The sequence below is a fragment of the Pseudonaja textilis genome, chromosome 1 (genome assembly GCF_049901715.1).
Source record: "Pseudonaja textilis isolate UNSWEBS1 chromosome 1, rPseTex1.2, whole genome shotgun sequence".
Taxonomy (NCBI): Eukaryota; Metazoa; Chordata; class Lepidosauria; order Squamata; family Elapidae; genus Pseudonaja; species Pseudonaja textilis.
In genome coordinates, this window is record NC_141990.1 from 88279757 (window position 1) to 88294816 (window position 15060).

The 15060-nt window shown below is 36.5% G+C and overlaps 1 protein-coding gene across 3 annotated transcripts in view; it reads right to left on the reverse strand.

Annotated features, from left to right (window-relative positions):
- Positions 1-9043: 9043 nt before the first annotated feature.
- Positions 9044-15060, reverse strand: part of MYB (MYB proto-oncogene, transcription factor) — a 39374-nt gene continuing 33357 nt past the window's right edge. For all 3 annotated transcript variants that reach the window (XM_026705398.2, XM_026705394.2, XM_026705400.2), the window contains one exon: positions 9044-10448. In XM_026705398.2, the coding sequence (XP_026561183.1) occupies positions 10332-10448 (117 nt within the window). In that variant the 3' untranslated portion in view covers positions 9044-10331. The remainder of the gene's footprint in view (positions 10449-15060) is intronic.

Consider the following 15060-nt stretch of genomic DNA (forward strand, 5'->3'; position numbering starts at 1 on the left):
TTGGATGTTGATGAATAGATTGACTTCCATTTCCTTAAAAAGTCATCTGATTTAAGTCTGGGCTGAGGTGCAGGTAATATAATGCCCACATTCAATATACTATTAACTCAGTGTATAGAAAAAGATCTTTGGTTCCCTTTTATCTTCCACCTTCAATAGTACAAAGAACGGTCTTTGATAGAAATGTAGCCAAAGCAATGAAATGGGATTAATCTGAGCGCTGATCCTTAAAACACCTTTCATGACTAAGCAGAAATTCTATCCATATTTTTTTTTTAAATCAGAACTGTTTCGATGCAAGCTTGATTGTATCTGCCAAATTAAATTCCACAGAAATTAGTTGACTACTGTATGTTTTCCCCCTCTTTCCAAAGCATAGTCTTTGGGTACATTTTGCTTCAATTAGCATGCTCAATGTTACAGTAGACAGGTATTTCCTTTTCTCAGCTATTACATGCCAAGTAATAGATCAATTGCCACTTTCAAACTGGATAAGCTTTGATAAAAAAAAAAATATGAAGATGCATATGACTTAATCTAATTTTTAAAGGTGGCAATTATGTTACCAGGAGATTAGATGTGTGGAATATTTGTGTGGAATTATGGCATGCTAGCTGTATTTTTGCAGAGCCAAAAGTAAATATACCCCAAGGTATAAATTAGTACAGCTTGTTCTTATTGCAACATTTTAATAAAGCATTTTAGCCTGATGTGCGTGTTCTTTTTCTCCCATGCTGTGGTCTTAAATTTGATGGCAATTAGATAAGAGTAATCAAAGGAAGAAATAGAATGTTGACAGAGCTTTTTCAGCCCAGGTGTTCCTAAAGAGGAAAGCTTCTATTTGCTGCCAAAATAGTCAAAAGTTTTGCATTTGGATTCTTATGAATGGTTGTGAAGATGTTTGCTCTGTGACAACACAATTCCCCTCTGTGTCAGATCAGCATGGACAGCTGTGTCTTTCAACAATGGGAGGCATTGTTAGGACAACTTTAAAGGAGGTTCTATAAGTTAATGTGATTATGCAAATATTGCTTGAATTACCTTCTATCTTTCACAAGTGAACACATTTCATTGTATGTATCTAGTTTGCTCTTCAACCTTGAACTCTCCATTAAGCAAACCAATTCTAACATAAATACACTCTGGTGCAGACAGTTTGCTTTCCTCTAAAGCTCCTGACTTAGACCATCAGAAATAGACTGGACTCTAAGACTAAATTTTATTCAGGAACAGATTTTGATACTTGGATACATAAAGATTTCTTTGTCCTCAGATAAGGTAGTATTCTCAGTTGTCTTTAGCTACTGTCATGGTATCATTTGTGGAAGGGGAAGAGCTCCTGTGATTCACCAATGGAACAGAGTCATTTGGTTCTTTTGCTACAAAGATATAGTAGTAGAGGTTTTTGTTATTATTTGCAGATGTAGGAAGGGCTGATTATATAATCTGCTGAGAGCTTTCCCAGTTTCTTGATCCTGGCCAATCCAGATTGTCACAGCTGCGATTTACCATGGAAAACACAGATTTTCATTTATGGAAGGGTACAGGCTCAATTCAGACATGGTTTAGACTTGATGATTGTGTAGAAGATGTAGTTTCAGATGAGGAAAGGCAATAAAGATAACTTTATCATCATTTAGAATTTGCTCATAAAATTAAGTATCAGAATGGAAATTTTTGATGGAAGATTTCCGTTGCAAATTTTTAAAGTGATAACACATTTAAATTTATGGTGCACCTTGTGAAACCATTAGGAGTTTATTAAGCAACTTTTCCATCAAGAATTCTGACCCAGTTTTGAAAGTGCATCACAGGATGTAAACTTCCTAGTATTTTAAAATTAATAAAAGAAGAGAATAGTTTCAGAGGGCCCAGAATACTTTGTTAACAGGATATAGTTTAGGGAAGACACTATAATAAAAATTAACTTTTTAAACATGTTTGGGTATTTTCCCACATCATTATAGTTGTGCTTTTAAAGTTGTAGCAACGTTTCGGCAGAATCTCATCTGCCAATATATATGATACAAATAATAGCAATCATGCCAGTTTTAATATGAACGTATTAATTCTGTGTTTAAGCAACATCACTAATTAATATTAGTGACTTACGTGCAGGTCTGACCTAGGTCTTCTTCCTAGCTGAACATTTGCAGCTTAGCCTTAACTCAGGAAAGAGTATTAGGTATGTTCACTGCCTTGAGTAATTTATCAAAATAAAAAGGATGAAATAAAGTAATCTAAATAAATAGTCTCTTGGGGAGGCACTTATTCAGCAGAACAAACAATGGATTATATCAGGCACTGCCTTGCCAGAACTGAATTTACCCATCCAATGTGTACATTTCTGGAATATAATGTTAAGAGCCCTGCTCTGCCTGAAGTGAGAGTGACATAGGCAGGACAACAGGTCTTTTCTGTGGGTAGCTGCCTCTGGAATGGAATCTTTACCTCCAGAAGTATGTTAAGTTTCTTCCCTTAGAGGTTTTAGATATTCTAAAATATCTGTAAAAAATGTATAAAATACATTTTAAATACATCCTGGGAAACAATAAATTATTGCATTATTGAATTTTTTATTACTGTGGTTTATTTATTGTTGCATCCATAGTTTTAACTTGTAAGCTGCTCAGAAACCTTTTGAGTTGGGTGGGCTATAAAAACTGTACATTAATAAACAAACAGACAAATAATGCAAAACAAAGAAACAACAGGCAACATTTTGATATTAAATATACATTAATTTAAAAGGACTGTGGCAATATTTCTACATAACAATTTTCAGATGCATTAATGGGTTTCTCTGTGAATATCAGTCACATTGATAGGCACATTATTCTGGAAATAACGCAGCCATATGATTTCCAAGCCACTGACATATTACATGATTGGGCTAGTATTTTAACAGCTTATATTGGATGTCAGTTCTCCAGGGCAACTACACCATTCTGAGATTAAATACTACTGATGTAATGCTAGGAAACACAGGCACATATTTGACTGAGAGCACTGTAGAAGCATGTCTAATTAAGATTCATGTTCAGTGATATAGATGGGAAGCGGTGACATCACACCCCATGTGTGCAGCTTTTCTCTGTGGGCATAAATCCTCAAAACCTTACGGTGATGCTATCAGGATGACTCACTCTGTTTTAAAAGCAACATGTGCCTCCTTTATATATGTTTGTATATGTTTATATATACTTTTACGATTCTGCTCAGTAAATAGATGCATTGAAATATGCGAGGTGTATCTATTGTCTTGCCTTCTATTCTTTGTGTCCCAGTCTGTGATGGTTTCTCTTGTTGGAATCCAGGTTGCCGTTTTGGCGATCAACTTTCTCTGGTAGATCCTAGATCTCAACTGAACATGGATTTTGGGGGAAGTGTGTCAAGTGAACGTGCTTCTCAACCAACACTAGGCTGCAGTTTGTCATATTTTTGTATTTCTGAAGGTCTCCAGGGATACCTGGGACTCATAAGCATTTCTAGAAATAAAGGAAGAGCATAGCGCTTAGGCTTATATACCACTTCACAGTGCTTTATAGCCCTCTCTAAGCAGTTTACAGAGTCGGCATATTGACCCCAACAATCTCGGTTCTCATTTTACCGACCTCGGAAGGATGGAAGGCTGAGTCAACCTTTAGCTGATGAGACTCGAACTGCTGAACTGCAGGCAGCCTACAATCAGCAAAAATAGCTTGCAGTACTACATTCTAACCACTACCGCAGCTCACAGACTACTTGGGGAAGGAGACTGGTTGTTTCCAATACGTTGATACTGACAGATACTAAGGGTTTCTCTATGGCTCAATTTCACAAATTTGCTCTATATGTTTGACATATAAAAGCTGTGTAGTGTAGCTCTTTATCACATAGTGATAAAGATAGTGGCAAATATTATCCAAGTGACTTGAGGTTTTCTATATATCCCTGAAGGCAGCACGATATTGTACCCTACTGTTGCTAAGTCAGGGATTGGTGACCTGTTCAGATGCTGGATCTTACTGTCTTATAGTAACAGTAGTCTTGCCTCCCCATGTTAATAAACCAAAAAAGAAACCAGGTGCCTCAACCACAGTTAAATCATATAAGATTCAGCTACCTTATATTCTGCGCTTCTCACATTTCTCATAATACCTCATGCAAAGAAATTGAAAGCTTGTGAAATATGGGTGACATAAGGTCATCTCCCAAGATTTTACATTTGAAATGTCCTATGTACTACTTCTTCCTTTTTCTGTCCTCGTGTCTATAGAGGTTGAGCAGTGCTTTACAGAACTTTGAAAGGTGTGCTTGATTTCAGCAAAGGTTTGTGTGATTCTTGAAACGGCTTTGCATGGCAACTCTTCTGTTTAAAGATGACCACATTGATTTGCTTCAGTCGTAGATTCAGCTCTAAGAATCAGCGTGTTGAAACAATGGTTTCAGCTACTGAAACCACTGGCTTGTTACACCTGCATTACTTTCTTAGAAACATATTCCAGGAATGTAAATCTGTTTTTGAGTAAGTAGGGTTCCAATTAAACTTTTAAAATATTGAACTAGTCTAGATTAGATCTTTACTCGGAATTATTGAATTCCTTTTGATGAAGCATGCAGGAGATAAATGACAGACATGAATATGAAGGAAAACCCTTCTGTGGATGGTTTAGCTTTTCATTCCGGGAGTGTGATTAATATACTCAGTTCTTCCTTTGCTGTGGGGGCTCCCATAGGTGCTCAGAGCTCAACAGTAATATCTATTAATATTTCCAGTAGGATATACTGCGTATTGACACAAATTTAAAAAGCAAAGGTAAATTAAATCAGTACTATCTTTGCCCAGTATATAGTGGACTTTCAGCTGTATTAAGACTACAAAAATAATAATGGCTATGAATAATGAAACTATGGTACAACACATGTGAAGGATGAAGTCTGGATAATGCTGATAGACAGGTCTAAAATCTCTTTTGCTTTTATTTAATGTGCTTATTTAGATTTATATCCCACCTTCCCTTCCAGAGCTCAATTTGGCATACATAGCATGCTTTTGTATTTTTTCTCCCTTCCAACAGCAATGACTATTTCTTCTTACAACTACTTTTCTGTTGCTGATTTCTTCTATTGCTTCTAAGAGTTGTAATAGTGTCTCCATTTTATGCTCTTGAAAGATGCTATGCAATTCTCTTGGTGTGGGTATATGAAAAAGAGACAGGCAGAGAACAGGAGGATATAAATTTATCAAATTAAAATAATATAATGTGGTCATTGGGGAAGTCTAACTCTGATGGCCAAGCTAAGTGGCTATCTTAGAACCATCTTCTTCTATCTACCAGTAAAAAGGAAGTGAAAAGCAAACCCAGCTAAAAACGTGTTAAAGAATTGTGGTTTAAGGAGGGACACTTAGAAGAGACACAGCTGGGCTATTTTACTACAGTACAGCTGGGCTATTTTATTATACTCACAACTCATCTGAGTAGTTCTCGTCTGAGAACCTGAATCATGCCAAACTTCTTAACAGGTAGCAGGGGAAAGGCATAATTTACTGCAATGCTTTACCCTTCCTTCACCCTCTGTTTTTCTACTTCTCTAGCTTTATGGCATAGATGAGAAATAAAACTCTTCACTTTCCATTCTCCAGATCTGCCCAACTTTGAATGACTAGAACAGAGGTGTGAAACTCATGAACCGTGAGCCAGGTGCGTCACTCGCTGGCCACACCCACCCATTTTAGCAGGGGGCGGAAGTCATGATACGTCACGTGACGATGTGATGCTGCAAGTTTGACACCCTTGGACTAGAGGATCACTCATTCAATAGGATCCATTCAATTTGCTTCAAAACCTAAGATTCATGAGATAATAAGAACACCACAATCAGCTTGTAGTTAAATTCAGAGGTGGGATTCTACCGGTTCTGTCCACTTCTGTAGAACCGGTTGCTATGAAAAGCAGCAAACAGAGAGCATACCTAGAACTGGTTCTATGTCTGCTGCTGTTTTGGCCGACCCGCCCACCCGGGCTCTTACTTGACCTTTATTTCCTGCATTTTCAACCACAGCTGCTTTGCGCGACATAGCTGCGGTTGAAAAAGCAGGGAAAAAGGGCTTTTTCAACCACTGCACACTTGCACGCAGCGCTGCTCAGCTGTCCAGGCAGCTCAGCAGGTCGTAAATATGCACTTGCATGACTCTCTCTTGCACGGGCATGCGACGCAGAGCGACAGAACCGGTAGTTATACCAGTTGGATCCCATCCCTGGTTAAATTGGTATCTAAATTTATGAATCAGTCTTTTGTTATCATATAATTTATCTCTATGGATAGTTATAGAAAAAGTAAATGCCAGTTAAGTTAATAATGGCAGAAAAGAGTAGGGATATTTTGCAACATGCTATTGAAATTTTTGGGTGCATCAGCACGAGTAAGATTTCCTGAACATAACTCTTTTGAATCTGTCATTTCAAGGTTTCAACTATTGGATTTCAATAACTGAATGGGTAAAGAACATCAGTATACACAGAGGTGACCACAGAGGACAATGAAGAAATATCGTAACACCAATTCGACCTCTTAGGCACTTACATGAGATATTATGATATATTAAGAAGCATGCCATGCCTTGTAATATAACAATTATTTCTATTTGGTATTGTCGTGGTAGATTAATTGGAATGGTATTATATACTTATGTAGTTTGCATTTTGTTCATTTTTACTGCATCTTTGTTGATTAATTTGGAGAGTTGAATTTAGAGATGGGTTTATAGAAAATGGGGCAAGATATGGAATGAAGTTGTGTTTAATTTTATTTTAAGATATAGTAATAAGGTAATGTTGAATTTTACTTGCTGGGAATGCAGGTTCATTTTTCTTACTATTTCTTTTTTGTGGAATTAATTTTTAATATTTTTTAAAAAATATATTTTTGTGTTAGATTTTTGTATATTTCATCTGCTTAATATAATTCTTGAAATTCATTGAAAACTTGGTGTAATGCCTATCTGATGTTACTATATGGTAAAATGGGTTTTTCCCCAAAATAATCTTGCAATATTCTCCTGGATAGATTGGGAATTGGTTTATGCGATGTAATTTGTAATATTTTCTGCAAAGGCTGGATTATCATTGCTTTTTCAGAAATTATGGCAAATTCTCCTGAAGCTGCAACACGTCACTTGTAATTAAGACCAAAGTGGTATCAAAATATCTTTTAGAAACCATTTTGTGGTTAAAAATGGCAATCCAGTCTTATTTGGCTTTTATTGTATTGAATACTTTGGACAAAACATGTGGACAAACTAAGCTGGCAGAAATAGTTAACACCCAAGATGGGCTCCAGATCCAGATGGATCTTGACAGACTAGAACACTGGGTTGTATGTAACATGAAATTCAATATAGAGAAAAGTAAAGTCCTACACTTAGGCAAGAAAAACCAAAAGTACATATATAGACTGGGTGAAACCAGGCTCAATAGCAGTAACTGTGAGAGGGATCTTGGAGTCTTAGTGGACAACCAGCTAAATATGATCCAGCAGTGTGCAGCAGTGGCCAAAAAAGCTAATGCAATCTTAAGTTGCATTAACAGAGGGATACAATCAAGATCAAGTGAGGTACTAATAACACTCTATAAAGCCTTAGTAAGACCACACCTAGAGTACTGCATCCAGTTTTGGTCACCACATTATAAAAAGATGTTGAGACTCTAGAAAAAGTGCAAAGAGCAACCAGGATGATTAGGGGACTGGAGACTAAGGCATATGAAGAACGGTTGCAGGAACTGGGCTTGGCTGGTCTGGTGAAGAGAAGGACCAGGGGAGACATGGTAACAGTCTTCCAATATTTGAGGGGCTGCCATGGGGAGGAAGGGGTCAAGCTATTTTCTAAAGTGCCTGTAGGCCAGACAAGGAATAATGGATAGAAACTGAACAAGACGAGATTTAACCTGGAAATAAGGAGAAACTTTCTGACAGTGAGAACAATCAACCAATGGAACAGCTTGCCCTGGGAAGTTGTGGGAGCGCCATCACTTGAGACTTTCAAGAAGAGATTGGACTGCCATTTGTCAGAAATGGTTTAGGGTCTCCTGCTTGGGTGGGGGGTTGGACTAGATGACCTACAAGGTCCCTTCCAACTTTGATTATCTGTTATCTATCTGCTATCTGTGTCTTTACAAATGTAGGGATGTTATATATCAAAACTCCAACCCTGTATCTTCATGATCTGGTTCCATGGTACAAGCCACTAGTTAACTAGAAATTTTGAAATAAGACACTTTTTTGTACACAGCTATCAGAAATTTCAAGGGCCTTTGAATTGCTTTTTAAATTACAGACAAAATCTTGATAGTTCTTTTTTACATTTTATGAAAAAAAATAGGGCAAAACCATTTAAATGTGTTTGTCATGTAGTAATAGATCTTTCCAACCTGTTGCCCCACCACTAAGCTTTTTGGATATATTACATGAAAACACTGTGGTTTGTTTGAGATGGTTGGGATCCTTCACTGCCCTAATCAGGAAGCATTTGTTTGGTGTGGTCCCAATGCCACAGCTTATGTCTGTTTATTGTATGAACCCTCTAATTGTGACTTAACCAAGGCTAAGCAAACCATGGTTTGTAAAAATACATTAGAGGTGTGCTGTAGTTAAAGCAGGTGAAGGTACTCTGGATCCACAAGTACTTTTTCTGTATCTCTGGCTGCTCTTTAAAGGTATCACCTTTCCCTAGGCAGACAGAGTCATGCAGGTTCAGAAAAATATACATCTGAGTTGCAGTTTCACCACCCCAACTGACTGCAGACAGAATGATTAAAACCTTGCCATACTGTCCCATGAGAATATAGATGGTTCTCCACATAGACCCGTATTGTATTGAAACAAGAATTTGGTTATCTTAGTTTTGAAATGGCAGAAACAGCTCTGACTTAAAATAGGTGAAGCTTACAGATTCTAGTATTTTGCAAAACTAACAGAACAAAAGGATATAGTTGAATGACATTCTTGACAAGCTTGCTAAAATGCCAGCTTATCTAAGGTAATAAACGAGCAGTTAATTTTTACAAAATGCCACACTTTATTTATCTACAAGGCAGTACAGTGTATTATAAAAAGTGCAGACAAAGCTGCACCTAATTCTATTAAGGCAGCAATGTCTGACATAAAAAAAGAAGAAGCCACTTTCTCTTCCCACTGAGAAAAATTCAGATATGGCAGTCCCAGGGCCATATTTTTCTTTTTGAATTGTGCAGGGTCCAAGTATGGAATCTTTAACATGAGACAATAATTGAAGACGTAAGCAAGATTGTGTTCTCCCAAAATACTAAATATCTGCAATTCTATGTTTTCAAAACCTTTTGAAAATACATACATAGGTGCATAAAAACTCTCAAGAAGTGTTTCAAAATATTGCTTGTCCAGGAAAAGAGGGAGCATCAAAACAATATTGCAAAAATCAGAAATGCTAGTGCATAGTCAAATAGCTACCTGCTCCCCGACTAGGGTTTTATTTTTTATATAAACTTTATGGTCCTTTAGTAGTCCATCTACATGCTGCAAATCTTCAGCAGCAAAGAACATTACAAATTAAAAAGAAAAACCCAACCCAAAGTCCATTTGGCATTTACAAAATTAAATTACTGAATAAAAATATAATTTGTTTTCATAAAACTATGCTTCATACAGTAAAAAATAAAAAATAAAAGCAAGCTTTTCTTAATAAAAAAGGAGAAGCTATCTGGATCTCCATTAAGAACAGTACTTCAAATAATTAAAGGTAAGTGAGCACTTACAGACAAGGTATGCCCTGCCTTAACTTTTATAGTAGCATTTGCAGTAATGCTTTTCTTGCAGTATTTCAGACCAAGACATTTGTTCAATGATTTTAGCATAAGCTACTGATTTGAGTGCCAGCTCTTGAAAAGAAAAGAAAACTCAACAAAAACCTAAACAACATTTTCACTGGCACTGGAACTCAGGTAGCAACTCTTCACTGAATTAATACTGTGCACTTGATCTCCCCAAACATTTTTAATCATTTAAAATCACCGTGTTGTTAAAACCTGCATTATTAATAACTGCGTAAAATTCAATACCTGATAACTCAGTACAGTAAAGCATCCTCAATGTAAGAGAACTTTGATGCGTCCATTTTCCTTTTTAAAGTTGGGTGAATCCAACCTGATTAATATATGCTTTTGTGAATGCACTTTGTGCTGCTCCCAAATGTTGTACCATAACAACAAACAAACAAATATACAAAAATGTTTTTCTCCCATGCAGAAGAATGGTAAATCTAAATCAACTGTTAAGTGTTTTGAAAAGAGAATGTAATGCTTGTGGGTGGACTTTTACATGACCAGAGTTCGAGCTGAGAATGCACCCATGTATTTGCGTGCTGGGTCGGAAAAAGTCAGCTGATCTTCCGTCTTCCCGCAGAAAGCCGAATCCCATGTGTTGCTAAAATGCTAAAGACAAAAAGAAAAGAGGAGAATTGAGAAACAGGGTTTTTCTTCTCCAAGAACTTAACACCTAGGAGTGTGACATTGAGAAGGGGGAAGTCCAAAGGTTGCCATAAAAACCACAATGATAAAATGACAATGGAATGTGTCACGACACAAGCCTTGGCCTTTTGTACATGCATCTTGACCTCAGATGCCTAAATCAAGTGTATGGAATTGTAATACATGTTTCAGCACTTGTCCCTGTCTTAGATGTCCCAAGGGAAGTCAATGGATTTCAATCTAGAACACATAAGCAGGGTCCCTTTGGGTAGCAATACAGTACTAAGGAAGGGACTTAGTCTCATGTAAAGACCAGTCAAGAAGAGCTCAACCCTGACCTCCAAAACCTGTTGACTCTAATTCGTTACCAGCTTTCTTAGTAAGTTGGCACACTCTCTCCAATCCACTTTGTTCATAAGATTAAACTTCTGATTGCCTGGACAAGAACACATCATTACATTTTGATTAGGAATCCGTTATTCTCCCCAAAGGCTTCCATTACAATTGCTAAAATAATAGGAGTCATGCCAGAAGGTGACAAGTTTATAATGTCTTCTCAACCTTTTATTAAACTTTGCAAATGTGAGCAGGAACAAAGCCTCTGCAAGATGAGTATTGTTGGTTACTTTTGATCTGGTTGTCATGTTACTTTCAGGACATTTCTATGAGAGTAATTCTGATGTTGCAATGTGGTTATTTATTCAGTATATGAATCATAGGGTGCAGCAGGTAACATGAAATTCAGGGTTATGATAAAATGCATGGAATCAGTCTCCATTGTCCTGGGCTAAGGGAACCAGTAAATCTTAAGACTGCCTTCTTCTATATCACCTTGCTTGGGTGTTAAGATCCTTTAAGGCTCTTTTGATGCATAGGAGAATAAATAACTGCAAAACTTCCCATGTGCTCTTTTAGGTATGCTGTAGGATAATATGTGCCTGAAGTCTTTCTTCTACTTCTCCTCCTCCTCTGACATTATTATATTTATATTTGTCTGGGCCCTTTCAAGTTTTTCGGCTTTGGCCTCTAAGACATCGGGCATTGTGTGCTTTAGCAGACTGCTGCTACTTTTAGAACTTCTATCTATACTGCGTGTCTTGACCTGAAAAACAGTGTATTAAAACCAAGCTAACACTTAAGAATATTCCAAAACAAGAAAGAAACAACAAAATCTTTACATTAATGCACCAAAGGAGGGCCAGTCTTCCCTAGAGAAATGTAGGGGGAAAGGTGAAAGGCCTGCCAATAGAAACACATTTCTTAACTGTGCTTGCAATGTTTACAAAAGTTGAAAACTCAACACAGCACTGGTGTTGGAAAATGATGAACTTGTTCTGTAATCTTGCAAACTATCTCTTGCTGCCTCCAGTCATCAGGAAGGACAAAAATGTCAACATACTATGGAATTTGCGGATAGAGATAAGTATTGCTTTCTTCTAACCCATTTGTTAAAATTTACTGCTAGGTAATCAGAATGATACTTTCACAGCAGCAATTCCAGCAACCCTAACTGTAAAACCTGCAAAGACACACAACTGCCTATCTCTCTGACAGAAAAGATCACTATGGCATGGAATACTATGTATGGTCATTGACCATCCAAACTTATACAGAGATTTTTGTGACTGGGATCTCCAATGTCATTTAAGCTGTACATCAAAATAAGTTTTTTGATGAAGCAACACTTACTTATTTCAGAGCTTGGTAATGGGTCCTTAATCAGGACATTCCTGTATCAAAATGATACGGTGTGATACAAGCACTAGACAAAGATAAAATTTATCCATTTTTTAAAAAAATGGCATTACTATCTTGAGTATGCTGCAGCAGAACTAAAATATAATTTAACCAAGAATCGATTTTTAGATATAATTCCATAAAACTCCATACCAGAGATATAAAACTCCATAAAATTAAAATAAACCAAAATCAACTAAATCCCACAGAAGAAAACAAGTGATATGATAAACAGTTTAACCCTCTAGTGTGAACCTGAGTTAACTATGCATTTTTTCCTTGATCTATATCTCTCCCTTAGTTCTTCTTTGGTCTTCAGTAGGCCTGTCATTAAGCAATCAACCTTCATGTCAAAAACAGTCCAAATATGTAGTTATGGATTTGTAAAACAGAGCCCTCCCACTAATAGTTTTTTTTTTACACAGCATAATCCTCTGCAAACCAGTCAAGGGCAGGTGTGACATACATTTTACCTCACAGATATACCACAATTCTGTCCCTCTTCATGATTTCACTAGATAGCCTCCACTCTCTTGAGAAGCTGGTTAAACTTCCAGTAATTTTCAACACTGTGTAACTCCACTGAGTCAGAGCTGCTCAGTGGAAATAGCAACTGCTGCCCAAATGACTGATCTTTTTTTGTAAAAGATACTGGAAACCCAAAAGTGGTTTTGATCATGGAAAATGATGATCATCTGATAAGATCTGCAGGGAGTAGTGGCAGCAGTGAATGTTATTTCACATGATATGGGATAAGGCATGAAAGAAAGTATTCTGTGTCCCTTCTAATGATTGGCGAACAAGTTTCCTTCTTTTAATAAAGAATAGCACTCAGGTATATTGACTAAAATACATATCCAGAACTACTGGCCAAAACTGCCCATCTGTCAAACTAAGGGAAAAGATTTAACAGATCTGATTTAACTGAGAAGTTGATAAATATGATCAAAAAGTGACTGGGTGAGTTTAATTTTGAGCAGAAGTGATAAAACCTATGCCAGAAACTATTATCTGATTTTGTCTAGTCTGCTGTAGAAAATTGGGTTAACAGAAACACACGCATACACATTTTGTATATGGAAACAGAAATTCTTAGGTTAGGGATTGCTGCGTATGACCTTCTAAAGAACAGTGATACACGAGAACAAGAGATGAGTTTTTGGCAAAACTGTGAAACACTATGAATCAATGATAATTATTTGATGATTATGAGCACTGTATTTTTTTGTTTTGTTTTGAAGATTTGGTTTTAGCTTAACTCTGTATGAAAAAAGAATGAATATAAATCTAAAAATGTGATCGTTGAAATGATTATTTATGATGAAAGATTGAATCAATAAAGAATTCAAGAGAGGTAAACATTTCTGGATCATTTTTAATTTTTGGTAGCGTGAAGAGTGAAACTTGAGGGGGGGGAGAGATGGAAATGCAAAAAAGTAAGGAAAATGAAGAAAAAAGTATGAGTCTTGTATGAAAGAAAAAAGTACGAGTCTTGTATGAAAAAATATTAAAGACATATTAGTCTTCCAGCAGAAAATATGAGAAATATAAAAAATGGATATCAGAGTATGAGCGATGAAAAAAGAAAATGTATTGTATGGTATGCATGTAGAGGAAGAACATTGAAAATAAACTTTCAAAGAGAACAAGAAAAGCTTCTTCCTTGGAGGATTACGGTTGAAAGAGACAGAGAAAAAACTAAGAGATTTTGATGAAAATAAAAAATCGAGAGAAGACAGTTACATAAAAATCACCAGCAGGAATGAATCGAATTAAAAGCAAAAGGTGATAAAATTGAATTCTGATGAAACAGTCATGAGGAAAGGCTGGAAGGTGTGTTTCAGATTTATATAGGAATATGTTGATGTCCAAGAAAAAAACTGATCCAAAGAAACTAATAAACGCTTTGAGAATACTGAAAAAATAGTAAGAATGCTAATGTAGATTATATAATGGAGAAATCTTAAAATACAGTTGTGATTTACTTATGGAGTGGCTGTGCAACTTGCTAAATGTGGCTTTGAGGACTGCATTTATGGCTGATGACTGGAAGACTACAGTAATTGTTCCCTCTTTTATGCTCTATAGCAGGGGTGTCAAATTTGATTGCATCACATGACATATTGTAACATGACTTTTTTGCCTCTGCAGAGCCGGGATGGGCACGGCCTGCTCTATAGTCTGTAAAAGCTATGCTGTAATGCAACCAATTATATGTTCAAGCTTCAAGATTCTGTGGATTGATGATAACTCATCTTCTGAACAATCTTTAGTATCCAAAAATTGAATGAGAATAGATCAAATGGTACAGGAACGTGTTTCAGCTTTGAACATTTTATAAAATGATTTACGGAAACTTTATATACTGTACTGTACCAGGTCCACGTTTTTCATATGGTTCATTATTTGGTAGACAGAAGGCATATGTTATTCCAAAATGACAAATGTCCCTATATGACTGCTGCCCTTGTTTCACATGATATATAATGTAAACAGTGGCCTGACCTTTTTTATCTAAAACCTACAGAAATGAGTAAGGATTGATATTCATTACAAGCACTCTGTGACCTGATAATTACCAGGCATAGTCACACCCTAAGGCTCATAACAACTTTGGGATTCTGTTTGTAAGCAAACAGAGATGGCTGATTTATGAGAACAAGTCTGTATAGTTCAAAGTGTTTGTCAAGGTTCAAAGTAATGATGGTTTTACTTTCTTGCTCTTCATTATCTAGGCTGAGAGTGCTATCCCACTTGTAATATTAGCAATGTTTTTGTGTGAACTAATACTGAAGCAGATGCATTGTATTAGTTACCACATGCAGCTCTATATAAAAAT